At 47.0% G+C, this 27,644-nt stretch overlaps 2 protein-coding genes across 3 annotated transcripts in view; one reads left to right on the forward strand and one right to left on the reverse strand.

The window, feature by feature from the left end:
- The window catches only part of NBN (nibrin), a 325,485-nt gene extending 309,601 nt beyond the window's left edge, over positions 1-15,884 (reverse strand). Inside the window, exon 1 of one of the 2 annotated variants that reach the window (XM_086965975.1) lies at positions 15,687-15,884. In XM_086965975.1, coding sequence (XP_086822101.1) covers positions 15,687-15,717 — 31 coding nt within the window. In that variant the 5' untranslated portion in view covers positions 15,718-15,884. Of the gene's footprint in view, positions 1-10,150; positions 10,268-15,686 lie in introns of those variants that run through there. The other variant, XM_086965973.1, reaches the window with a different exon arrangement.
- Positions 15,885-16,029: 145 nt separating this feature from the next.
- Positions 16,030-27,644, forward strand: part of DECR1 (2,4-dienoyl-CoA reductase 1) — a 211,060-nt gene continuing 199,445 nt past the window's right edge. Inside the window, exon 1 of the mRNA XM_086965977.1 lies at positions 16,030-16,297. Coding sequence (XP_086822103.1) covers positions 16,193-16,297 — 105 coding nt within the window. The 5' untranslated portion in view covers positions 16,030-16,192. The remainder of the gene's footprint in view (positions 16,298-27,644) is intronic.

Raw genomic sequence — 27,644 nt, forward strand, 5'->3', positions numbered from 1 at the left:
AAGGAATCTCCAAGGGCCTGAGAAGAGCTGGCTCCCTGTTATGAAGTCCCAGGAACAAAAGGACTTCACCCCCAGCTTTCCTGAACTCTATTTAGAGAGTTCTGTCCTTCCTGGAGTGAGTGGCCCATGTGTGGTGCTTCTGGAAGTTGTACCTGTGTTGGGAAGCTGGAAACCAAGATTTGAGAGACTTTGCTACAGACAATTTATCGCAAACCCGGCCCAGCGAGAAAATTCCAGTCGCTACGAAGACCGAGATCGTAGCAGCGCCTATCGCCGCTGCCGGAAGACGTCGCAACCTTCGTTAGCGGGATGATTTCCGCTGCTGCGAACATCGTCGCAGAGCCTGTCGCAGCTGGGTGAGATCACCGCATCACGTTGCTGTGAGAATCGTCGCAGAGCCATCGCATCGAGGAGCTGCAAGAGGAAGATCTCCGCTGGACCGCGCATCGTCGCCCCGGAGATCGTCGCAAGCCTCGAGAATCGTTGCATCGTGCCTTTGCGGGAGAAAACTTCCTACGGAACCTACGCACCGGAATCCATATAAGTCATCGCCTTCCTCCCCATACAGGCCAGATTCCTTGCTTTACGCCTGCTGCTGCAGCGGGGCTGTACCTAACACCTCCCCAGTTTCTCAGGAGCAATGCATTGCTTGTTTTCCAACGCGACAGCTTCTGTGCTTGGAACTTTTTTCGCTAAAAAAGGTACTGTGGCTAAACGTGACGCAACTGTGAACTTTTCACCCAACTATGGATTATTTTATCGCTAACATTAAGAACTCTATGGAAACCATATTCTTGAACTGTGTATGTTGGATTTTTGTCATTTTGGTCTTGTGTAGTTTAGATTAAATACCTTTATTTTTCTGAACTGTTGCGGAGTCAGTTTGTGGTGTTTTCACTGCGTTACTGTGAGTTTTGGTACAAATACTTCACACATTGCCTTTGATAAGCCTTGACTGCTCGTGCCGAGCTACCAAGGGGGTGAGCAGGGGTTATCCCAGAGGGTTTCCTCCTTACACGAACTAGAAGCAAGGGTCCCTATTTGGACAGTGGCACCTACCTCTGCCAACTAGAGACCCCCAGTTCTAACACTTACAATGTAATGCTGTTGATGGATTCTCGCAATAATAACAGTTGATGGACAGAATGCAGAACAATGTCATACATTCACCCCAGGACAGAGATCTGGGCCTAAATCCATCATTTTTTTGCACTCCACACCACCCCAGTTCAGACATGGCCATATGCAAATCAGTCTGACCCTGTGCCTCATGGGAACAGTCCAGCCTGAACTGCCAAGCCATGCCTTCCCTGGACCGGAAACAAGCTTCCGAGGACCGGTTTCTGGCATTCTAGCCGTCTTCAGTCTGGCTTGCTTGAATCCAGTGGTGTGGAGAGCATGGGACTCACGTCTGAGCATACCCATCCCACTCGGGGTGACAAATGTAACAAGCACTGGCGTTGCCAATAGGTCTCGCAGTAGGAAAGTTGGAGCTATTGGTTTTGTAAATGACACATTTTATATTTATGTGTTGGTTTTGAAAATCGCGAAATTAATAGTTTTGTTATTTACAATGCCAATACTTTTAATTTTTGCAAATGTGACACTCATAGTATTTCTAATGCAAATGTTTTGTATTTACGTGACTTAGATGTATTAAACTGTGGTTTTTGCAGTTGATGGATTCTTGGTCACCCACGGCGAGGATCGGCTCTGCGGTCCGATGTCGGCTTCGGATTCTATGCGTCCTAGCAGGTGGTGTCTGGACCACGACACAAGTCGGAGCAGCACTCACGACTTCGGGCAGTTTGAGCTTTCTGAAAAAGTCAGCTAACTCACAATGTAGCCGAAACTTGTCCAATCGCGCAGTTAGACACCCTGGTTCACACACGCCCTAGAGATAGAGCTATCATGAACACTCCATCTAAAACTGACGCATGGGGTTTGCCGAAAGTAGTGGGTCACTTTCCTTGTGCAAATTGCAGCATTTGCTACCTAACAACACACACAAAGGTCCTCGACCTTCAGCCAGGTAAAACGTGGACACAGCGTGTCCACACTAACTGCAACTCCACGAATGTGGTCTATCTGATCACATGCCTGTGTGGGTTGCATTATGTGGGCATGACAATACGTAAAGTTAAGCAACGCTTGTGTGAACATAGAAGCAACATCAGGTGTAGGAGAGTCACAACCAAACTAGGTGAGCACTTCCTACAACAGAACCTCACAACGAATGACTTGAGGTGGACAATTATTGAACAGGTCAGAGCAGGGAGAAATATACAACAAATCCTGTTTGAAAAAGAGCAAAGGTGGGTCTACCATTTGGGCACACATGCAAGGGCTCAATGACAACATTCCTTGGGGCACAGTGCTGCGACGTTGATTTCTCGGTACCCTAGGACAGATAAATTAAACACTTTCACTTACATTGGATACTTTACCTATGAATTTTCCAATATTACAACTGGATACATCCTTCTCCGCCCCCTGAGGATTTCACCATGTAAGATGAATCACGTTATATGCTTATTTTTCACCCTACAACACACATGACTCATAGACAGAACCTGGCCCGTGTTCTGACAGCTTTTCCTTCTTATGGCTTTTTCCCCTACAAAAGAAATGTTTTCCTAATTTATGCTTGGCCATTCTTGCTTTGAGTTTTGCCACTCTGCAGTTTTAACATTGATTACAGCAGTTTTGGCATCGTGCGCAGTCCGATACCAATAAAGTTTCCTTTGAACATACTACACAACGAAGTTAGAGGTGCAGTAGATCACAGTTTGCTATTGTTAACACGATCTCTGTTTACAGCCACGATTGGCTGAGTTGGCAGTTACATGGAAGACATTACACGGGATTGGCAGAACTGATCCAGCGTCTTAGACGCACATGCGATGATGGACACAGTCACGCCCACGCCCCCTCCGGGTGGCGTTTCTTCGCTTCCCCATTCCTTTAAAACAACACAAGGGACATCGGATCACCCATCCACGGGGTCCGGTTAATAAGGGTTGCAGCAGGTACCGAGTGGGTGCTTGGCTTTGACGGCGTGAGTGAGACTCTGCTACAACACGAGATAAGTAACTCACTTGCTGGGTGGTGATAGAATTGATTATTTTTTTGACCATTTCTTCTCCCTCCCCCTCGATTTTCCCTACAGGGTGTGTCTACTTGCCACCATCCCCCTTCCGAGACCCATGGTGTGATTAATCATTACACCGCATGTAAGATATCTCTTAAATGTGTTTTTTTCACTCGCCTAGTTACACCGGCTTGTTCCTTAGATATAGACTGTGTTTTTCCACAGATCTACTGATACCGTTAAGATGGTGTGCAGGTGATATAGCGCTTATAATAAGGTAGCTTCACAATATAAGCTGGCTTAGTTTCTACTACTACCGAAAATTTGAAAACACGTGCAAGTTATTATTCACCATAGTATACCCTTGCTCTCAGAATTATGGTTACTGTACACTTTGAGGAGAGCACCAGTGCATCTCAAATGACAAAACGCAAGATTGCAGCAATTTGAATAATCGTCGCTTTTTTTTTCTTTGTGTGTATGTCTTTGTCTGTCATCTGTTACAGACATATTTTGGTTCTTCCAAATATGAGGAACTCTTAAGTAACAGTGTGTTCCTATAATTTTAATTTTTCACATTCTTAACCCCAGGTTAGGGTGGGCCTTAGCGCGCCCATACCGCCGAGGTTTACACTTTGGTCCTGAAGAATGCCTGGCTATTAGCATCATATAGGCAGACACATGTTGACCACGCACAGTGGGATATAGCTGATTAATCTATCCAACTCATGCATCCCTTACTTTGTTTTTATTCGTATCTGATTGGCCAACTAATTAAAAAAAAATTGGACACTATCTAGGCATTTTTAAACCACCACACAATCACTTTCTCTTGTCACTCAAACAACACAAACCCGCTACGCAGTAATTCTAGAGTGGTAGCACACTGGTGGGGGCATTCGGCCTTCCTGGTGAGGCCCGATGTTGAAGCATGTCACCAACTAGGTTGGTGAGTGAGGGCTTTCTAAAGACTCAAATTTGATTCTTCATGATTGCTCTTCGCCTGAAAAGACACACTCTTTCGATGTTTTGATTATCTCACAGATGGTCATATACTTTTGTGTCCTGCACTACTTTTTCTTTTGCCTGACTTGTTTTTTTTATTTCCTGCTCGTAGTTGCAAGAGCCTTCTCCTGCTTTGGATTCACCCATTGTCCGTGTTGCCTCTTGCCCCTCCCTCCTCTTGTCATGCTGGCCAAATTGAAAATTCCCCTCTCCCCTCTCATTGTCACTATGAAGAAAGCATGTCCATGCCTCAGGCAAGCTGGACTTCAAAGGAGGCAACATCACAGCACGCACACCCTGCCGCTTCCCTTTGTTGTCCATGTTGTTTCAGTGGAGTCGTAACTCAGGCAAGCTGGGCGCCTCTTGAAGTACACAGGCTCTGGCATGTTTTGTTCTCTTTTCTACATCGTGTTTTTTGTGAGATGGCATGCTTTGGTTTTGTGCAAGCTGTCTTAGTTCAGGGCGGGTTTGGATTTGCTTACGGTCACTCTTAGTGTTCGTTGAGCTCCTCACAGAACTCCTGCCATTCCCAGTGGGCCTTGCTTCTCCTCAGATCAAGGGGTGGAGCTGCATGCTGAGGTAAGGCTCTGTTCATGGTTTTCAGTGCACGTTTTACAAGAAGTTTAAAGTGAACCATGCTCTCATTCTGACTGCTGTCAACCCTTTGTTGAAGTGTTTCTGGTTATAACTAGCCATAAAAATGGCACAAGCAGTTCTTTGTGGCTTCATTAGATGAATGCCGCAGAGTCAGCTCATGGCTATTGTTCTTAGACATTTGAAAAGTAGGGTTCCATGTGGCCCGCACTCCCTACCTCCACGGCGAATGGTAAGGTTTTGTTGTAGCAGCCGGAGTGAGAGGTTCATAGATAACATTTGCTACTGCTTCTAGGTGAAGTATTGTCATTGCAGGTGCAGTCGCACAGGCTTGGAATACTAGCTCGGACAATCCAGTGTTCGTTACTGGGATTTCCTGGCAGCCATTGTACCTTCTATTTTATTCGCCATGCACTGTATTCTTGCAACGGGGGATTGTTGCTATGTCCACTCACCTGGGGCTGGCGGGTTGCTATTATGGTTTTTTTAGGTTGCACAGGGGTAGCACACCAAGACACAGCACTTTCATGTATCCAACAACACGCTGTATTTATATTTCAGCGATCTGCATGTTTTCGGTTATTTTTGGTTTGTTTCCATGTGGAGAGCACATCTATGGTACACGTCTATGACATGTTTTGCAGACTCAATTTTCAGATCTCTTATTTTTAATTCTAGCACTTTCCCACTGCATCCGCATCCAACTGATCACACAGGAGAACATATTTCTGAGAGCTGAATTTGAGTGGGAGGGTCTGGTAAGATGTGAGATTACCTAGGATTGGAGCACTAGTGCAAATGCTAGTGTGCCAGATAGAATTCCCTAGTGCTGATTGGTGGTAAAGTCCACACATGCCACTCTCCAAGCCATCCTGCAACAGTCATTGGGCACCAAGTAGACCCATCATTTCAAAATTGCATACAAATGAATTAACTTGAAAATTCAACTTGAATACTTGGCACTCCAATAATTGCAATTCTGCTTAATAAGTTTATAACTGCATGCACAAGAATGCAAATAAACAAAATGACTAGGTTACTTATGACTCTTTGTTTGCCAAATATGCCGGTATGTAATAAATATATTGTTTTGGTTCATTTGGGTTTTGTCTTCTAATACAGCGCCAGCCATTTTCTAGTGTAAATGTCATTTCTTCATGTAAACCTAAAGTGTCTTTCATTTCTTTTCAGAGATTAAGAAATGCTTGAAATTTAAATAATGTATTCATCTGAGACTAAATGGATACTCAATGGAGAGTGTGAGTAGTAATACCATTTAATCTTCCAAAACGCTCTTTAACTTGCCTTCCCTGCCCTTTCTTTGCCCTTTTATTTTGTCTTTAAAGCTGCAGCACTTTGTTGCAGACAACCGCATCTCTGACACTTACTATTTGGAGCTTGTTACATACAAGTTGAAGACTCCCAGTTATCAAATCTATGTGCTATGATGCTGCTTGGCTAAAAGTGTCATAATATTGTATTTTAGTTGCCCAATGCAGCAGATATTCAAAACATATTTTTAAAATAAGTATGTTGTTCGTAAGATATCATAAATGTGTTGAATGGCTAAACACCTATAAGGTCCAAAAGTCCAGACCGTTTGTGTTGCAAATGCTTGTTTATGGTCGTTGTAGATCATGTTATAACTCAAGAACTATATAACAGTTCTTAACAAAACTCCCTCCCCAACCAATTTCAGGGGTTTAGAATTTAATACAATATCTACTTGTCCATGGGGCAGTTGGTTCATAAATCTACTTGTCCTGTAACAAAATCCCCTTGCCCCTTTGGTGGCATGTAGTGCAGCGACAAATTATGGCAGCAATCTCATTATATAAGAGCTCTGATATAGCCTCTCAGATTAGGTCAGGGCTCATACCATAGTAGTGTTTGAATACTTGCAATCCCCTTATGTTGCCACCTTTCTGCAGATCTATATTCTGGGGCTAATGGTAGTGGTAAGCAATAGTTCCAGGGTTAGAAGCCCTTTTAAGTCTCTGCAAACCTACAAACGTGCATGTTTTAAGGGGTTTCAACAACTCTTCTCTAATTTTTTCCCATGCTGAGAAATGTTGGAAATGTACTCCTGACAATGGCATACATAAACCTTCTTCCAGAGTCGGTATGAAAGTGGTGGGTGGAAAAGTGACCTTGCAAACACTCAGATTTTCGTACGAACCAATCTACACATGCATATTCGCTCATTCTAAAATGCAGTTCACAAATATTTTCTAAGAGTACTATTTCTTGTCCAACTTCTGTAAATTCTTGGGAATTCACAAAAGAAGTATAACTGCACTTAATGCAAGGACATATACCATTGGTGCACTTTTGAGACTTCTTTAATAATTGGGTCCCTAATTTGATTTGGTCTGGCGTTGACTGTGACCTTTTGTGTTTATTAAAATTCTGTCTCTCTCTCTTCCTGTCTCAGCTGACTTCACTGTGATTGACAGCATTCTGCTCTTTCAAAAGGAGCATATCAGCACACTAAGTCGTTTTGTTCAGTGCCAATAACTACTGTAGCAGTGTGTGCTTTTTTTTTAAACCAAAAGCAATTTTTGCTTTTGCCATTGTTTGTTATAATGGCGAGGGCCCGGCAGCTCCCACACCAATAAGGTTTTACAAAAAACATGACAAAACAAGTCACACATTGACAAAAATAAAAGCTGACCACCAATTTCAGACCTACTGGATTTGCCAGATTATTTTTGTTTCCCATAATCTTATTGAAACTGATTTTACTTCATGAATATTTTTGGGAAATACTAGCATGCATCAACACATGTTACTAAATAATGCTGCTAAGAAATTGTACCTGAAATGTTACAGTAGTTTAGCAAAAGTTTTTTTTCCTGCATTCATTTTTTTAATGAACATTTTATTTTGAAAGCAAAGAATCAACAATCTTGCTTTCAAGCTTCTGAAAATATTTGCATCAAATCAGAGAGCATTCTGGGAGCATTATACATAGCCTCATATGCTAAACTGTGAAAATGTGTGTACACATTTTTATACTGGAACCACTGTCAGTAGTGCAGTCAGCGCTTACAACATATATTTGCGCGCTCACCCTAATAATACAGGCTTTCAATTAATAAACGAAAAATACAAGTTTGAACAGCATTAACATATGGGAAAAAATATTACCTTAAATGCAGACAGTGCCCTTACCTGATCCATAATGTGGTGCTGCAAACTGGCAGCAGAAGGATTTGTGCTGCAGGGGGCTGGCCTACTTGTTCCAAGGACAAAATGTACATGAAACTAATTACTTTGACACCAAACAATATGTCCTGGGCGTCGGGCTATAGGTATTCCACATCCCTGCTGTCAAACGGCATGTACATGGGGGCCAAATAAACATTGCCTGAAAAAATGGTGGACTGCCATATGGTGATACTGGTGCTAATGGAATCAGTGGGGCCCAAGTGACAACAAATTGTGAACTTGCCCACGACTGCCATGTATAGCCTGGGCAAAGATAGGTTGAAGATCTTCAAGCCCCACTGTGAGGCCTTGAGCCACTGTAGACTAAAGGGCGTGGGAATAATGCCCCAGCAGGCAGTTGGCTTTCACTGATCGAAGCGATAAGCTGGTGGGCAATAAGATTTGTTTTCCAAAAGTCTTCATTTGTTTTGACTCCCGATCAGGGGGAGAAATACCAAATATGTTGGGGTTAGTCTTACTTGTACATGCCTACACCACAAGCTTTCAGGAAGGGGTGCTGAGATAAAAATGCAGTATCCCCCAGAAGCAGGTGGTGGTGTTGAGCAATCTGGCAGTTGACCAGGAGACCAGAGCAAGGTTCGGCCCATGCCCCCAAAAATGTTTCTGTAAGGGCATCATTAAAAGGCAAAAGAGGCACACCTGACATTTGAACCCGCTGAAGGACTTCTGTGAGAACATTGGTCAAGACCTCCTAGGTGCGGAGCTAGAGGTCAAGGACAGAGGCCACCGTACACACTCTCCTCAGTGGCAGAACCAGGGGGTGGGACGAGCCCGACTCACGGGGAGGTATCAAGGCGACTAGCCTCCTGCATGTCATCATACCAATTCCCCTCGTAACAAAGTTGGCCAATCTCATCAAATACATCATAATCATTGTCTGAATCCATACCAAAGAGGGAATGCAGGGGGTGCGTTTGTCTTGGTTGAGGCAAATCTAGCGGAGGAAGTGTGGCTTCTATGGAGGCAAAGCACGGCTTCGTTTGAGGTCAAACCCATGCCACTTTGGCATGGTTGTCAATGTACCAGAAATTGGTGTGGACCATAACGCCATAGGTGGCATCGACTGGAGCTAGTGGTGGCCCTGAAGAGGGTTCAGAGAGTCCTGCTGCAGCTGAGGGCAAACCCGCAGGCAGTATTCCAGGTGGCGAAACCTTCAGCTGTGTGGGGCACAAAGGCATACCAGAGGGATCCGGTAAGGATCCCATGAGTGGCCCTGCAGAACTCTTCTATCGGTTTAGGAGTAGCAGACAGACCAGGAAACTGCAGTTGTACCAGATCAAATTGCAGGATCGGCACGAAGTGTAACAACTTCAGGAGAGAGATCAAGATGTATGGCGCTGCACCCGCCCCTTCTCATAGGAGTTTCCTTAACAAACCCGAAGACGTTGATGTAAACGAAGACTGACCTCAGACATGATTTGTGCGAGTTCTGTATATTGCATGGATTGGGACCGAATTTTTTACTTGGACCAGTCTCATTAAGGAATCTTCCTGTAACTCTGGATCTCCGTCTGGTGTTGAGGAAACATGAACTGATGTCAGCACTGGATTGGCGCCTATTTAGACCCGCATGAAAGGCACATTCTCAGTGAGGAGATGCACCATGTCACCTACCAGTGCACAGAGGTACTGCTGAAAGGTTTCTGGATCCAGTCTGGACACCTGGGAAATATTCAAAAGGTGAGGAATCTTCAGCTAGAAGTCTCTATCATAAAACTATTTTTTCATTATGTGTCAATTTTTTTCTCATATGAACCTCTTCTGTGGTTGCCCACTCCACCACATATTTAAGGCAGCTGCCAATGGTTGGCATTCTGTCACTCAGTCACTAAAAAAGTATAAATAGTTTAGCAAGTACGGTGCCCAGTATTATACATTTTCTACCCACAGTTTTTTATTTCTTTTAGAGAACAGCCCCAATAAACATTGTTTCATTGTTAACTGCACAATCTTAGAAGCTACTATACCAAGCATTTTCCCCGAGAAAGTTTATATTATTGTACATTTCAATATGATATGTATGAAATCTGTGTCAGCAGCCAGAACTCTGGGGGTTCGCTCTGAATACATTTTGTTTAAGTTGATGTAGGTGAGGTAGGTAATATGTAAACAGTAATATTGAATAGGCTTAAACCTGGCATTAGTCAACACTGTTTTTACTCCTAGGCAGGCCTTGCTCTACTCTTCACTTGGATACAGGGACCAGGTTTTCCCAACTTGAAAGTTTACCTTCAGACTTTGAAACTTTTATGAAGAAAACAATTGTTGCCAACGAGTCATTGGCGAGGCAAGCTGCAAGCATGATCTGAAGTGAGGCTCGATGACAGCCGGTTGTTGAAGAGCAGGGTTATGGTGCTGTCGTTGTCTAAGGCGGGATAGCTCTGAGTGGGCAAAGTCTGTGTCCAGGAAGGCCCTGTAATCTATGAAATTATGAAATGCTGTTGTTCTCTGGACATGTCAAGCAGGTCGAAACTACGATTAAAACTTTTCTCAAAGACAATCCTGAATCAGAATGTTCCCCTTTTACTAGAGGGAAAGGGCCCAAAGCCACGATTAGAGGCACCCTTATACAAATTAGGTCAAAAATAAAATGAAGAAACTAACTCAAAACTACAATGTCGACCTGACAAGTGCGGAGTCCTAACAGAGTGGGCAGGAAGATGTACTCTGCAGCAAGAAGAAAGGCTCTGTGGAAGGGTGAACCGGCGAAGCATATATGTGTTAGTGAGTCTGTGTTATTAAAATGACATAAACGGTTTATGTTTGCTACCAAGCGGTGTTCTCTTAGTTTATTAACTTATGCAAGTAAGTGTTAACTGAACTCGCAGTAGTAGCAGGCGGAGCACCGGACCCCGGGCTGCTCACTTTAATATACTGGTGTGACATTTTTGAAATAATAGTCAGCCTGCCTGACTGAAACATCTATGTGTGTCTTACAGGCTCTCCTGAGTCTTCATCAGCAATCATGGTATCACACACATGCAGACTGCGGCAGCCAAAGTCAGTTGACTAATTAATTTAAGGCATAGGCCTGAGGCAGCTTTATAGTCCGGGGCCCAGGTACCACGTGGAACAGAGAGAGCGGCATGGAGTTTAGTTATGCTCCTCGCCTATTATTTGAACTCTCTCCAAACAGCCGCAATGCCATCAGTTCACAGACAGGTTCTCTCATCAGCGTGAGTCGATACTGTCTCTCAAGACAGACTACTTTTGCACTTACCTGCGTGTGTCTAAATCTGAAGGCGAGGTGTTGGACTCAGGGGTCTTTTGACACTTGCTGTTCTGCAAGCTTCAAACAGCAATATAAGGTGGACAGAATACCTGACTTTACATGTTTTCACTTCTTGCCCATGGACAGAAAACACACTTCAATCTTTGCCAGAATTGTCATCTGGTGTATTTATGCTTAGTGTGTAACCTACCACTCGCTGGATCACGCAGACACATTTTGTGACACTAGAGATATTTGGATACGATCATCACCAAAAATGAGCTGGTCTCTTCGAGATCAATTTCTCCCATTCACTTGTCTTACCACCACTTCATACTGTTTAATATTGACACATATTAGAAACCAACCTGACAAACCTAAGCACTGGACCAGGAACATCAAAGGAGTTCCCATAACCAAACTGGAATCCAGGATTCATGCCCCTCTACAACCACAGCCTTCCACTATGACGACCGATGACCTCACAGCCCACTTTAATTCCACAATGACAGAGGTGTTAGATCAAGTAGCACCACTCAAACATTTGAGATCTATCAAATCGAAATCTTGGTTAAACGTGGATCTTAATATCGAAAGACGACAATTCAGACAATCAGAAAGGACTTGGAGACTAAACCCTTTGACTCTTCACCTAGCCCAACTTAGATCAACCCGGTTTGCATATAAAAAACACATTTTTAGAGAAAAAGGCCACTTTCGTCTGCAGCCAACTAGACCAGGCAAAGAATAGACCTTGAGAGCTCTTCAACATTGTTAAAAGTTATCTTACAAATTGGTCAAACTAACGGCACACCCCCACAAGAAATAAAAGCCACCAAGGATCGATGCAAAGAAATCACCAGCTTCTTCACAGATGAAGTCACAAAAATTGAGCAATCCTTCATCCAAACCTCAGATCCTCACTCCCTCGCAACCTGCCCTCCTTTAACCCTTTCCCTGCTGCCGTCGGCCAATGGCCGACTGCAGCACTACCTCCCCAGTGCTGCCGTCGGCCATTACCGACGGCATTCCACCCGCGCAAGAAAACACCCACACCGCGGCGGAATTACCGCCACGGTTAACGGGTTAAGCACCCCATACCAAACAGATCAAAATCATACCATAGACAACCAGGCCCGCTCCCAACTGAAAAATGACATGAATTGGTCGAACTTCAAACTCATGTTGGAAATTGAAGTCTTCAATATAAATGCAAGCTTAAAGCCTACTTCCCACACTATGGACCCCCTCCCATCCACAATAGTAAAAAAACTCAACCACATCATTGCCCCTTTCTGGACAAAAATTATCAACTCCTCTCTCACATCAGGCTGTGTCCCGGACTCCCTTCAGCTAGGACAAATCACACCTATACTCAAGAAACACGGGGCCGACCCCCACAAGCTCAACAACCTGAGACCTATCTCCAACCTTCCGTTACTAGCTAAAACATTGGAGAAGTGCGCTCTCCAACAACGTAACAAACATACTGATGACTTCAACCTCCTCGAAACCTTTCAATCAGGTTTCAGGAAAGGTTGTAGCACCGAAACAGCGATGCTCAATATTGCTGACGATATCCACAGTGCCTTAGATGAAGGTGAAGCCTGTCTCCTCATCCTTATTGACTTATCAGCGGCATTCGACACAATAAACCATCTAGCTTTACTTGAGAATCTGAAGAGGCGCTATGGCATTAACGGCACAGTACTAGAATGGTTCACTAACTTCCTTCAGCACCGTTCCCAACAAATTAAAATCAACTCCTGCCTCTCTGTACCAAAACGAGTCAAACTTGGAGTCCCGCAAGGATCGATCCTCTCACCATCCCTCTTCAATCTCTTCATGGAATCCCTTGCAATTATTCTGAAACAAGCAGGGGTTCAATACCACCTATTTGCAGATGACACACAAATATACTAAAAAATCAAATCACCCAGTGACGTCCGACACCTCAATGTCACGCTAACAAAGAACCAAACCTGGTTTAAAACAAACCACTGAAAACTGAACCAAGACAAAAAGAAATTAATACTGTTCTCTCTGAAAAGTAACCACCGACCAATGCAAGACTGGCTCAAGGAGCTTGATGCTCTAAACTGCTCCCTCGTCCTATCTGACTTGGTAAAGTCAAAAGGTATTACCATGGATAAGAACCGGTCAATGAAGGACCACATCAAGAACTCTGCAAAAGGTGCGCTTTACTCTCTAAAACACCTCAAGAAAATTAAACCTTTAATTCCCCAAGATGATCTCAAGACAATAGTACAATCCCTAATCCTTTCTAAACTGGACTATGGGACCGCCATCCTAACAGGGTCACCAAAAGCTCACCTAGCCCCACTAAGGTTAGTCCTTAACATGGCAGCTCTACTCATAACGGGTGTAAAAAGATTTAGACACATCACACCAACCCTCAACGCACTCACTGGCTTCCCATGGAAGTTAGATGTATTTACAAACTGGCCTGCATCACACACAAGGCCCTTCATGCCAAATCCTCCAACTACCTAAACAGCAAACTGGTAAAAGCACGAAAATACAGAACTCGGAGAAGCACCAACTCACTTCTTCCCATCCCTCCGAAACATAAAAGGAAAACGACCCAGTGTCGACACTTCTCTGGTAACTTCCCCAGGATGTGGAACGCACTTCCTATTGACCTCAGATGCAACCCCTCCTTCTCTTGCTTCAAAAAGGACCTGAAACTCCTTCTCCTCAACCAATACTTGATTGAGCAAGTCAACCAACCTAGGCATCAATAACCTAATGGACCCCCTCCTCAGTTTGACATTCAAGGATGATGGTCATCGGACTGTTTTAACCACCTGCGTCTTTCTCCCCTCACTGTATACATAAGTATTACGTCTTGGCTTATATCTTTATGCATCCTCGTGTCCTGCGAGGTTACGCAATTTTTCTTTTCCTTTGTGTATGTAAAGCGCTTTGATACCCACGGGTCTAGCTAGTGCTAAATAAAATTTTACAAATAAAATGTGCCAGGGCATCAAGGCAGGCCCTGGTGATGCTCATACCCACCACACCTCTGAATGCCTCGTGTACCGATCAAAATCTCTTCTACATTGGTGGGGTGCATGGTGCAGTAAAGAACTGTGTTCTCTACTAAACTATTTTCCTGCATTGTCAGTGGTGCTTATTGCACAGCTTCACTCCAGTGGTTCTACAGTCTAGCCGCAGGTCCTTTCTCTTTTTGATGTTAATTCTTAGCGGAGCCATGTGACCTGCTTTCTAGATGTCCATAGCTGCAAAGTTTTAGTTTGCTATGTGTAACATTTTCATAATTTCATTTTCATTATGAGTCAGCCGTCTCAGGCGTTTGCAGTAGTTCTAAGATCTTCTTAGAGTGTCTCCTTGCTCAAATGGGTCTAATGTCTGATATTTATATGTTTCCCTTGTCTTCATTGCGTGATTTTTCTTATAAGAAAGTGTCACTCATAGTCATTGAAATGTCACTCATAATTACACTGAAATTATGGAAAGGTCACACATAGCAATCTGGAAACTTGGCAGCTTTGAAACACGGAAATGTCACACATTTGCAAACTAAAAAGCTGAGATCTATGCTAATGTTGCTCTGCACGACCACGAAGACATTGGGAATCTCAAGCGGAAAAACAAGAGCAAATAACGTTTTCGGTCGAATAACAAAAACTGTAGCCACAAGATCAGATGTCATAAACGCACATTCCCGGGGGAAAAAACACTCTGGTCCAATTCTTGAAAAGGACATAATCTCAGAGTTCTATAATTTAAAAAAGTGGAATTGATAGGCCAAATACGATAATCCAAATACATGCATTTCTTGTGAAAGTTTAAGATAACATCGTGAGCTCTTCCAATGCTCCCGTTGAGGCAAATCAAGCATTCCATGATGGCTGCGGATTTTGCGAGCATCGTTTCAAGGATTGCTGTCCTTTTTGGTATTTTTTTTCTCCTGTTGACCACCAGGATTTAACATCACAGTAAACATTGGACCAAACAAAGTGGACGTAAAAAACTTGTACTTCCGAATCAATACTTTGAGCTGGCATAACACGCACACATCAATTATCACTTCGATCGGTAAACCACGGACGATTTCTTTCTAACGTCGCCTACAACGAAATGCCTTGGGCTACTTTTGACTACTTGCCATTTATAGGCCGTTCCTGAATTGTAACTATTTAACATAAGCCTTTACTGGAAAGAATTTTAATATCTAGTTCAATCGCATTGTAAGGGTTTTTAGTAACCATACTACTCAACAAGTTAATTAACAAATCCGTTTATACAAAAAATACCGCACTTTCAGCACGCTGTCTAGATTTGTTTTTAATTTGTTTAGAATGTACGCAGATCATGCGGACGCAGGTGTTATACGTCAAACAATACGTCGCAGGTTTCGCTCGTCATCCAGTACTGAAAAAAAGAGGGCAGACGAATAAACAGAGAAGACAGACTAATGGGGAAAAAAATAAGCCAGTACCTTCCCATCTCGCTGAGACACCAGGTTCAGAGTCAGACTGTGACGTTATTACTAGTGCTTGAACTTACCTATTCCTGCCACAGCAACCAACCGCCACATTTTTGCTCACTCTTTCCACAGTTGGAACTCCCGGTGAAAGCAGAGGGTTGAACACGTTTGATAAGCTTTATAGTTGCGGGAATAGGGTGCCAAGTTCTTGTCTCCTGTTTGAATACGCCTGCGCGCTCGCTCTTCCCGGCTTTCGGTAATGTTCCTGCGACTAGAGTGTGGTGCAGCCCCACCTGCTGGAGGACGGGCATGCTGCATGCAGTTAACGAGAGAACACGTTTAGCGGTGTTTGATTCCAGGGTTGCAATTGTATTTTAGTAGTTCATGTGAACACAAAAGCAAGTGCTTTTAAAAACAGATCAAGCTGTGAGTGTAAGAAAGGTCGCGGCACTTTCGGTATAGTGATTTTATAGAGGCCACTCCCCCCCCACATCTTCGCTCCACTCACTGGGCTCTTTTGTATTTCCGGGGTCTTTATAAGGCCTCGTTGAGAGATAAGTGCTGCCACAGTGCGTGAAAGGAAACTATGGAGGGCGTACAGCTTCTCTGCAAGGCTGGTCTGGGTGCACTGGGATTGTTTCGGCTGAATCCCGCTCTGTGCGTGCGGACGCGGGGAGCTGGTGCTAAGCGGGTAAGATATGCACTTCATTGGCAAGTTTGGAAATGGCATTCGTAAAGTCCAATAATTCCCACTAAAAATATACTTTTATGAATATATTGAAACCAAAATCAAATTCTAGTTCATATTACGTTTAAATAGGTCTCGCATAACTAAAAGTTTGAGCTTTTGGCGATGCATTATTATGAGCAGCGCCAATAGCTCAAACTTTTCAGTAATGAGAGACCTATTGCATTTCAAATGATTTGTTCAAAATGTTTCTATTACTTACCTGCACTATACCACTAGCACCAACACAATGTATGATTGCCTTTTTGTACATAAACAACTCACTTTAAAAGGCTTTCTGTAACTTATATTGTGCAACTTCTCAACAAGCTCCAACTTACAGTAAAAACATAGCTTGTTATTAATCACCTAGGTGAAACCTAATGCATTTACCAATGCTTGTTTAATTGGTGTGGTGTTGCGCTCTAGTCTACGAGCGTGAACGCGATGACGCGTCATGCTATGGACAAGAGCGAGGCGCGTGCGCAGCGTAGGGTATAAGAAGAAAGGCGCGAAGGTGTGAGGCGATTGGTGGCTTTGACTAAGGGTTTGTGATCTGTTTGGAGTTTGAACCTGGTGCCCCAGATGAACTGCCGAAACTTGCTCATTGCCCACGTGACTGCCAGCATCTCTTTTTCTATGACGCTGTATCTTTGTTCTGTGGGGGATAGGGCCCGTGACGCAAAACTGATTGTCTCTACGGAGCCGTTCTCCCTCATCTGTGCCAGCACCGCTCCCAAGCCCTTGTCACTTGCGTCTGTTGTCAGGATGGTGTCCCCTGAGGGATCATAGCCCTGTAACGGGATGGCTTCACTAATGTCTTTCTTCACCATTTCAAATTCTCTCTGGGCTTCCGCATCCCACTCGAACTTCGACTTGTCTCGGATGAGTGGACTCATTCTGTACGTCTTGGTCGCAAAGTGTCTCACAAACCGGCTGTAGTACTCTGCCATTCCAAGGAACGACCGTACCTCTTCTTTGGATTTCGGAGCCTCGGCCTCTTTGATGGCTCTCACGTTCGTCCCTTTTGGCGATATGCCCTGGCTTCCTATTTCATGTCCCAAATAGGTTACGGAGGGTAACCCTATTTTACATTTGCTCCATTCCGCCGTGAGGCCTCTGTTTTGCAGCATCATGAGCATCTTGGTCAGTTTCCCATCGTGATCTTCCCTGTTGGCTCCCATGACCAGGATATCATCTTGAAAATACTGGACTCCGGGTATGTCTTTAAATAAGCGATGCATTAATTTTTGGAAGACTGCGGCGGCCGATGCCAGGCCAAAGGGCATACGGCGGAATTGGTAGCATCCAAAGGGCGTGATGAAGGAGGTGTACTTTCTGCTTGCCGGGTGCAGGTCGATTTGGTGGTATGCCGACGTGAGGTCGATGGTGGAGAAGTGGGTGATGCCTTTGGTTTTCGCCAGCATTTCATCTATTCTGGGCAGAGGGAACTTTTCCACAATGAGGCATTTGTTGAGTTCACGGAGGTCCTCGCATAGACGGACCTTGCCGTTGGGCTTCTTGGCCACCACCAGGGGGGCCAACCACTCTGAACTGTCTATGGGCTCTATGATGCCCTGCTTCTCTAGTCTCTGGAGTTCAGCTTGTACAGCCTCCATCGTGGATATGGGGATGTTCCTGACTTTGTGTGTTACTGGCGTCGCTCCTTCTTTGAGTATTATTTTGTGGACGAATTTGTCCAATTTTCCTACCGTGCCGTCGAACACTTTGGGGTAGGTTTCTTTCCACTCTTCGCCGTTCGTGATGGGCTGTTCTTCCGTCAGGAGGATTTGTTCCTTGCCCCCTGGATCCAGTCTTCTACCTAAGTATCCTGCATCTCTCCACCCCAGGACTGAGGGGCCTTTTTCGGCCACGTATAACTTGCAGGTCGCCGTTCTGCCTCGGAATTCAAATTTCAGTGGTCGCAAACCTATCATGGGAATGGCGTTTTCTGTGTAGGAAATGGCCCGGATGTCAGGTGGGTGCAGCTCTGGCCCCACTCTGGGCACGAAGTCTCCTTCCCAAATGGACCGTTGTACTATCGTCCAGGGGGATCCCGAGTCCACTGCCACGTGCACTTTCACCCCGCCGATGAACATGTCTGTGCGCGGTTTGTCTGTGCGTCTTCCCGTCACTTCTAGTACCTGCCCTTCGATGCATAGTACCATGTCGCTGTCTTCCAGGTCTTCCTCCGCTCCGACTTCAGACGGTGCTGACTCGACACACTTCACGGTGGTCCTTCTTCCCTTTTTTCGGCAGACTTTTTCAAAATGGCCGACCAGGCCGCAGAACACGCATCTGGCGCGAAACGCTGGGCAACGTTTGTCTTGTGCCGAGTGGGCCGTGCTGCCGCACCTGTAGCATGAGAACTTGCTTTCCATGGGCAGGCGACTTGTCTGTTTCCCTGTCCATCTGGGTTCTTGCTTCTGGTCTCCATAGGAACTTTTTTGTTTGTGCATGGTCGGGGCTTCTTCGATTTTGTTGACCATTTGTTTCTGTGTGTTTTCTCGTTTGGCCGCGCCTGCGCAGCGTTTCGACATCTCTGCTTTTTTCACCATGGCTATGACGTCCTTAAGTGATGTTTCGCTTTGTGCCCATAGTTTGTCCTGGATCGATTTGTTGGTGGTGTACATCACAATCTGGTCTTTTATGTACTCATCTTGCAGTGTTCCGTACTTGCACGTGATGGCCAGGCGCCGCAGAGCGTCTACGTAGTCGTCGATTGACTCGCCTGTTTCTTGTTTCCTTTGTTGGAAATTGTAGCGGTCTATGGAAACGCACACTGCAGGACGAAAGTGGTTGTCTAGATCTTCCAGCGCATTTTGGAACACATCGTCCTCTGTTGCTTCGCGTTCCTTAGGAACTATGTTGGCGAACACTCTCACTCCCTCTGGGCCTAAGTTGTGGAGCAACAGTCTCTTCTTTCGCGCTGGGGCGTATGGTCCTCCGTTCTCATCTTCGAGTGCTTCTATGTAGTTCCTGAAATATTCCCTCCAGTCTTCCCATTTCATTTGGGGTTCACCTGGCCTGGGTAAGAAGGGGATGGGTGCCATCAGCGCGGATGATTGGTTCGCCATCTTGGGTACGTCTTTTGGCGCTTCTGTTTGGGCCCTGGGGTTATTCGTTGCACTGGGGCCTTCTGCCCTACTTGCAGCGTCTCCTTGGCTTCTGGGACTGCCTGGAGTGTTGTCCTCTGCGCCTCGTGGAGGGTTGGAGTTTTTGCTCGCCCTCTTCTGGAGTCTGGACAGTGCCTTTAGTTGCCAGCGTGCAGGCTGAGGGACCCCTCTTCTCCGGGACCGCACTGACCTGAGGTGTGGCGTGGCTGGTCCGCTGCCAAGTGGTGGTGGTGCGCTTCTGCCGCGCTCTATGATTTCGCGTTGCTGGTGATTCTCGTCCGTTGATGTCTCGACGAGGGAAGTTCGTCTCCGTCTCCGGAACTCGACTCTCGGTTCGGCTGTGCGTGCACAGTGGGGAAATCCCAATCCTCGTCGCCACTGTAATGTATGTTAAGGTTCCCCCTTTAGGACACAGTGCTCGGAGTCGTAGTAGAGTTCAACTAGTTTTTGTGCTCAATACAAGCGGCCATCACACAAGGGAAGGACTGGGAAGCAGAAGTACATAGCATGTTGTGGGCATACAGGATCACCCCCACCGTGGTAGGATACAGCCCCTTCCAAATCCTAAGAGGCCGATTCCCGTTCACCCGGGACAACGTTGTTTGGAGAGAAAAGACAGTAACCAGCAAATGGTCCCCAGCAGTAGTACAGCACAACTTAGATAAGGCCCAAAAGGTATACGCTGCCCACTACGATAGACGGCGCAACGTGAAAGAGACTGTGTTGGAGGAAGGAGAATGGGTTAGAGTCAAACTACCCACCCTATAGAAGAAGGGAGATAGCAAGTATAGCCCACCCTTGCAAGTCAAAGAAGTCCGAGGTAGGGCTGCGCTACTCAGCGACGGCAAAGTGTGGTCCCAAGATCGCATGGCGAGAGTCAACAAGATCGTAAATTGGCCTAAATCAGAGGGAGAGGAGATATGCATAGGAGGAGAAGAGGAGACTCCCGTGAGTGAGGAAAGCTTAAGAGAAACCATCGAGGACAGAGAAGAAGGAGGAGGAAGTGAGACACGTATAACAGAATGTACAAAAGACCATTCCAACCTTGAAGCTGCTAAGGAGAGAGACAATGGTAAAGACATTGAGAATCTTCCTGGAGTAGACGGAGGTGAGGAGAACAACCTGGTAAGGCGGACCCGCACAGGCAGAGCTGTCGCCTTACCCGCAAAGTACAGAGACTATGATATGAGCGGACTGTAGAGATTCCTCCCCAGTTCACTTAATAAAATTGTTGTCAATGGGGGGAGATATGTGGTGTTGCGCTCTAGTCTACGAGCGTGAACGCGATGACGCGTCACGCTATGGACAAGAGCGAGGCGCGTGCGCAGCGTAGGGTATAAGAAGAAAGGCGCGAAGGTGTGATGCGATTGGTGACCGATGCAGCACGTAGCTAGACGCTCGGCGCTCTTTAACGATTTGGAGATATGTTTAATGTTCAATAAAACTAGTTGAACTCTACTACGACTCCGAGCACTGTGTCCTAAAGGGGGAACCTTAACATACATTACAATTGGCCTCACAGCTTCGTCATTGTCATTTTTTCTTTAAAATTATTAACTTTTGGTCCTACACAAAAAACTCATTAAAAACATCCGTAATACAGACCAGCAACCAATCTTTGACTGACTACCTGACAAAAATGTGTGAATTTTTTTTCAAAACCCCCTCATATTTTTTCTACATTTCTCAATTCCTCCTGGAGGATGTAACATAAGACTTATAATCTGGGAATATAACAAAGCTTCACCAACAACTGTTTGAACCTTTTCAGATTTATATGCGCCCACAGCCAAACTGACTGAGTAATTTTAAATTTGAGTTAAGGTGATCATCTATATTTTTATTAGGTCTTGCCTGGCAAAAGCAGCACATATGCTACTCTAGCCATGGGGAGGACCTTTTGGAATCCATTCTCCCAAACGCTTGCATGCACGCGTCTGCATGGACAAAGATGGCTGCTCTCGCCATCTGTCCAATGCAGACAGCATGCGCGTGTCCGTACGGACTGTGGACAGTCCGACGCCATCTTGTCTAAATAGCGTGTTCACCAGGCTGCTGGCTCACTCCCCCGCCCCTCGCGTGTTTACCACGCTGCAGCGCTCACGCCCCTCTCTAGTGCAACATGACTCCTCGTTGTTGTGCTTGGTTAATTGTGTTGTGTGTCTCCTGAGGGCAGCTACACACAATATTACACAAATAGATTGATTTAAGAAAAGCGCACTGGAAACTGAGACTAAGATACTGAACTTTAATTATTTGACCGATGATGCATCGATAAAACATCGCTCATCCACATTCGGTGCATAAGTATTTAAAAGGGTAACATCCCTGCCATCTAGCTTAGCCCTGAGGAGCAAGTACCTGCCCCGAATATCTGCCTCCACTTACTGGGGTGAAAACGGGACCCCGGGCGCCACCCATATTAACACCCCCCTAGCGTATGAGGAATAAGAGGAATGGAACACCTGACCCCGCCATTTCCTACCCAACTTCTGTGCCCCCTCCTCGGTAAGATGAGTCTCCTGCAGACATGCAATTGACATCTTATGTCTTCGAAGCCTAGATAATACTCTGTATCGTTTCGTGCAAGTACCAAGCCCTCTCACATTCCAACTCACAAACTTGTAACTCATTGTCTACTATGTGTCCCACCTCCCCCCATTCTACACTCTCAATGTTTCCCGAGTCCCATGCCCAATGTGTCATACATGCAATGCCTACAACTACCTCTAACAACCAAACCCTCCCAACACCAACCCCACCCACAAGCAATATACTAGCAACAACCTCAACTGCTGATATGCCCTTCCCACGCTGGTGCCAGGACGTACACAGCTTCCCCATCAGTCTCCCTTACTAACCTACGCACAAAACCACAAAGGAAAAAAGGGAAGACAACTACCCCCCCCCCCCCCCCCCCCCACTCTCGACTGCCCAACAGGCCGCCCATCAGGACCTAATACTAAACCCCCTACCCCGGCTCTTACAAAAAAGAACGCCATTCACACAGCCTCTTGAGCCCCACTCTCTCCCCCCTCCCCCAAGCTTCAGCAACTGGGAGCACCCCTTCCCATCAGCCATAACCCCCTTACTGTCCAGCAAGTGTCCAACATCATGACCAGCGTCCAACAATGATGTAGGGCCGCAGTTCCTCCTCACGACAGTCCGCCCGGGTCCCGCTCCTGCGCCCCGGCCGTCTCTGGGATCGTTGCACTCGTGGGGGAGACCACCTCCTCAGTGGGCAGCAAAGTATCTGGTACCAGGATCTCCACCGGAGAAGTAGGTCGAGATGCCTCCTGCAATCGATTAGACTCCGGCAAATCCATGCGAAGGAAGCCATCTTCTCCCACCGTGACTCAGTTGCTCTCCACACTCATCTGTACAGGGCCCTTGACCTCTTCTCCGGCTGCGCTGCCTCCGTGGCCTGGTCCCCCAAGTACTACGGGCAACCGCCCGTTCTCCGGGAGGGAGGGCATCCTCCCCCCCCCGAATCTTGAGCCACTCCCATACTTCCGCGGGGGTTTCAAAGAAGTGGGCCTTCCCTTGGGACATAACCTTGAGCTTCGCTGGGTAGAGTAGCATGTACTGTAGCTGCAGCTCCCTAAGCTTTTGTTTGACTGCCAGAAAGGACTTGCGCTGTTCCTGAACCAATTGTGTATAGTCCGGATATATGGATACCTTTGAATTCTCGAATGTAAGGTCTTTGGACTCTCTCGCCGCTTTTAGGATGCAGTCCCTATCGCGGTAGTTTAGGATTTTGGCAATGAGAGCCCATGGAGGGACTCCAGGCTTTGGGGGCTGGACTAACGCTCTGTGGGCCCTTTCTATCACAAAGACGTCCGACAGACCTTCAGGGCACAACACCATACGAATCCAATGCTCAAGAAAGCGTTCCGGGTTGCCCGCCTCCGCTCGTTCAGGAACACCCGGTACAAAAGGGGTTTGTGATGGACGGAGCATCTGAATCAAACACTCACACCCAGTCAAAAGATCTGGGTTTAATCCATCACCGTTCTTTAGCCCACTCTGCCACCCCAGTTCAGACATGGCTATATGCAAATCAGTCTGACCCTGTGCCTCATGGGAACAGTCCAGCCCGAACTGCCAAGCCATGTCTTCCCTGGACCGGAAACAAGCTTCCGAGGACCGGTTTCTGGCATTCCAGCCATCTTCAGCCCGGTTTGCTTGAATCCAGTGGCAAAGTGAGCAAGGGACTCACGTCTGAGCATACCCTGCCACACTTATGGCGGCCAAAAGCGGTACAAAAGGGGGTGGTGATGGACGGAGCATCTGAATCAATCAAACACTCACACCCAGTCAAAAGATCTGGGTTTAATCCATCACCGTTCTTTAGCCCACTCTGCCACCCCAGTTCAGACATGTCTATATGCAAATCAGTCTGACCCTGTGCCTCATGGGAACAGTCCAGCCTGAACTGCCAAGCCATGTCTTCCCTGGAACGTTCAGGAACACCCAGCACACGGATATTACTGTGGCGCGCTCTCCCTTCTGCATCTTCTGCCCTTCGCTCCAAGGCTTCCGTCGTGGCAGATAGCTGTGAGACCGTCTTCTTGAGGGTCGCGTCCTCCCTTTGCAATTGAGTAATGTTTCCCTCCGCATCCGTGACTTTATCGGCCACCTTGCGCAGGTCAGTCCGTAGGAGGGTTCACGTCAATGGACACCGTCTCCATCTGTCGCTCCAAGGCCGAGTGAGACCCCTGTATCGCTTTCAACAATTCCGCCTGCGATGGCTCCTCGGAGGCTGGAACCCCCTCTTCCTGCCCTAACTGGCGTGTGAGTCTCTGCGAAGGGAGCCTTGGCGTTGTATATTGCGTTATGGTATTGGTCTGAGTAGCCCGATGCAGTCTGTCCTTGCGCATCATGAGTTGTGACAGGGGTCTCCTCAAAGGTCTTCTTCCCACTAGAGTCCTCGCACAGCAGAGCGCCTAGACGTCCCACACGCACCGGGCAATTCGGACCACAGTTTCAACATCCAGACTCCAATCCGTCAACTATGTTGAGCGCCAAGCCAGGCTCCAGTCTAAAAGGGGAGGGGAAGCCCAATCTGAGTATAGGTAGTCACCTCCTGCACACCACTTTTTTTCTCGAGGTACTCACTCCGGCCAGCGCGTGTCTGGACACTTCCGCCCAAGACCTGCTCCCCAGATTCAGCTGAAGGTCCCTGTAGCAGTAGGTCTCCGCTCGCCAGGGGGGACGCGCCACTCAGCCCCAGGAATCAGCTCCCGGTCCGGGCAACCAAGACCCAGTCCTTGGCCGAGCCGCCGTACCTAGTTACCGCCTACATGCAGGGGGGAGGGGCCTCGACTGCGGCGGGCCCTCCGAGTTTACTCCACTCCCAATCTTCGCAGGCAGGCTCAGTTCCCAGCCTCAAGCTGCGCGGCCCTGTCCCGCACCGGATAGGCCGCTGCTCCACCCCCGGGCCAAGAGTCAGCCAGGGTACAGTGACCGGGCCCCAGACAACTGAATAGGTCCGAGCTCTGCGGCCCCCCAGTCACTGCGGAGGTCCTTGGTGTCAATGGGCCCCTCCGCACCAGGAGGTCAGCGTCTCTTCGGCCCAGCACCAGCTCCAATCCAGTTAGCCTCTCATAAAGCTATTCCGCTCACCAAGCCCTCCTCCGTCGTTCTCTCCCATGCCCAGGGGGGCTTCAGATGGCAGTGGCCCCCCGCGGCCTTAAGTGGCAAGTAGCGCCCCCGCAAAGCAGGGCGGTCGTCAGGCAGCAGGAAATTCAGTGGATACAGGCTCCCCGTCTCCAGGAGGCCCCAACGCCACTCCAGTGCCCCGGTGACAGCTGGAGGTCCCGATGGCAGTGGCCTCCCTCGTCAACCGGAGGCGGCCGACGCCCGGAGCCAATCCGCAGCCCCCGGCCTCAGTTCAAGGGGGTGTGGCGGTGGGCCAGCTGGGCCAGGCCCTCCAATCGGCGTAATGCGTATGCACAACTCCTGGCTACAAGTCGGCGTGGCCCCGTCCCAGAGCGGACAGGCCGCCGCACCAGGACAAGTTTCAAGTAGGGCACGAATACCGGGCCCCAGGACTTCATCAGGATCCAGGCGCTGCGGCGGTACAGTTACTGCGGTGGGCCCCGATGGCAGTGGGCTCCCCCGCACCAGGCGTGTCATTCCACGCGGCCCAGCGCCGCCTCCGGGGCAATTAACTCCCCGTAGCGCCGCCCGATCTCAGCTCATCAGCTCCTGCATGCCGGGGGGTCCCCGATGGCAGCGGGCTCCCCGGAAGCCGTCCGACCATGGCCGCGACCAGGCCGATCTGCGGCCTTATTTTGCCATATGCCGTCTGGCAGGGGCTGGCCACTTCCCCGCCACAGGCCAGGTGACGGGCAGGAAGGACTCCTCGTCTCCAGAGGATCCCAACGCCACTCCGGCGCCCCGGTGACAATGGGAGGCCCCGATGGCAGTGGGTCCTCCCGCGTCCGGTGCAGGCTGATGCCCAGGCTAGGCCGCAGTCCCCGGCCTCAATTTCAAATAGGTCCGGCGTCAGCTCCGCCGATCAGTTCACTCCAGCAATCTTCCACCTCAAAGCGGGCAAGGGGGAGTCCAGCTGCCTCAAGTATCGTGGGACCCTCAACCAAGCGCCGAGGTGGGCTGGAAGGATCGTATCTTCAGGATTATAGCGGCGGCCGGCGGGGAGCCGAAGAAGCTCACGTCCTGTCGGCCATGCTGCTTGGCCACGCCCCCCTTGGAATGTGATTTTGGTTTTTAATGTACCATACTGTACCTACATTTCCACTGTCCTCTCCAAATGATCCAACATAATCTTGCTTCTGCTTTTTCCCTTACCGCTTTTGAAGTCTAATGTCGGCATCACCCAAGGTTCAAATATTTCTCTCCTCTTTAATGCACACTTAAGCTTACTACCAGACCTCATAAAATCATTTCATCTTACCTGCTACTACTTACTACTTTGGCGAAGTTACCTTGATTCTCCTAATGCTTGAAAGACCTCCGACCATGACACAAAGGGTATTGGTTGCAGTGTGCGCTTTATGGACCCCAATTAACAAATTCACATCAATAGCTGCCACTGCCCTCTTCAATCTGACCCCCCCCCCCCCAACCCCTCTGAGTCCTCTACCGCAATTTTACTGCAGAAGTGGGCCACAATTTCATGCCCTGGAGCTGCGGAAACAAATTGTGTTTATCCTCTTTCAATACTGCTTCAGTAGGCTAGGCCTGGAGTCCCTTGCGTCACACTCTTTTCTTTGTTTCCCTCATCTATGAAGTGTTTGAGCAGCTGGTGGTCTGACATGAACATTAGGGAGACATTAGCTGTAGCTCCCACGACTGTTGGTGTGGTTTCTGGTCCCCCGCCCCCACCCCCCAAGATGTGGACACCACACTCAACTGGGGTGTGAAGACTCAAATACCCAGAGGTGTGTGAAATTACCAATTTTTGAGAACTTTCACAATTTCGAAAATAACTTCAGAACTTTAGCCAAGTTAGACATGGTTAACGCCGTGACGTCAGGGGCTAAAGTTTTGTGCAAGCATTTAAAATGATTCTTTGTTTCAGCAATATAGCAGCTTCCTAGAGAAAGGTTGATGTTTTCCTTAACCAGTGAATCCAAATAAGGTTTTAGTGGCATTTTTAATTCTCAATTCCAAAGTATTAAAACTTAAATAATGTTATTTCAGTTAAAAAAAACCTATTACAAATGTTTAATCATTCAAATGTTCAAGTCAGTGTGAAACTGCAAAATGTAATTTCAAGAAAATTACGAGAACATACATGAAATTGTACGATAGTCTCTTATCGATATTTTACGTAAAACATGAACGAGGGTGTACCATTGCCGTCAAAAATCTCTCTGTATATAGGAAATGGGACTGATTAAAATGGAAAATGTATCGGGAGACATTCTCTGCTCTAACTAGTCTCAATTGATATATGTTCTGCTCAAACTAGAGTCCCACAAGGCATTTTTTGTTTGAACCAATCACCTACTAAAAACACATTTTAAGATTTCACACCAACCCAATGCGTGGAATTTAAGGGATTGGGTGTAAGCCAACGTTTGCAAATTTTCCAATTTTTGCTGGCGTCCTTACAATTTTACATGCACCTTTTTGAAAATGGAGGGAGCAGAGTGTCTAAGTATTTCTTCATCCTATTTTTGTGAAAGACGAGTACTGTCACACGGGGGGTTGTTATCCACATGCGG

Source organism: Lissotriton vulgaris, chromosome 4_1, assembly GCF_964263255.1.
Source record: "Lissotriton vulgaris chromosome 4_1, aLisVul1.2, whole genome shotgun sequence".
NCBI classification, from domain to species: Eukaryota; Metazoa; Chordata; class Amphibia; order Caudata; family Salamandridae; genus Lissotriton; species Lissotriton vulgaris.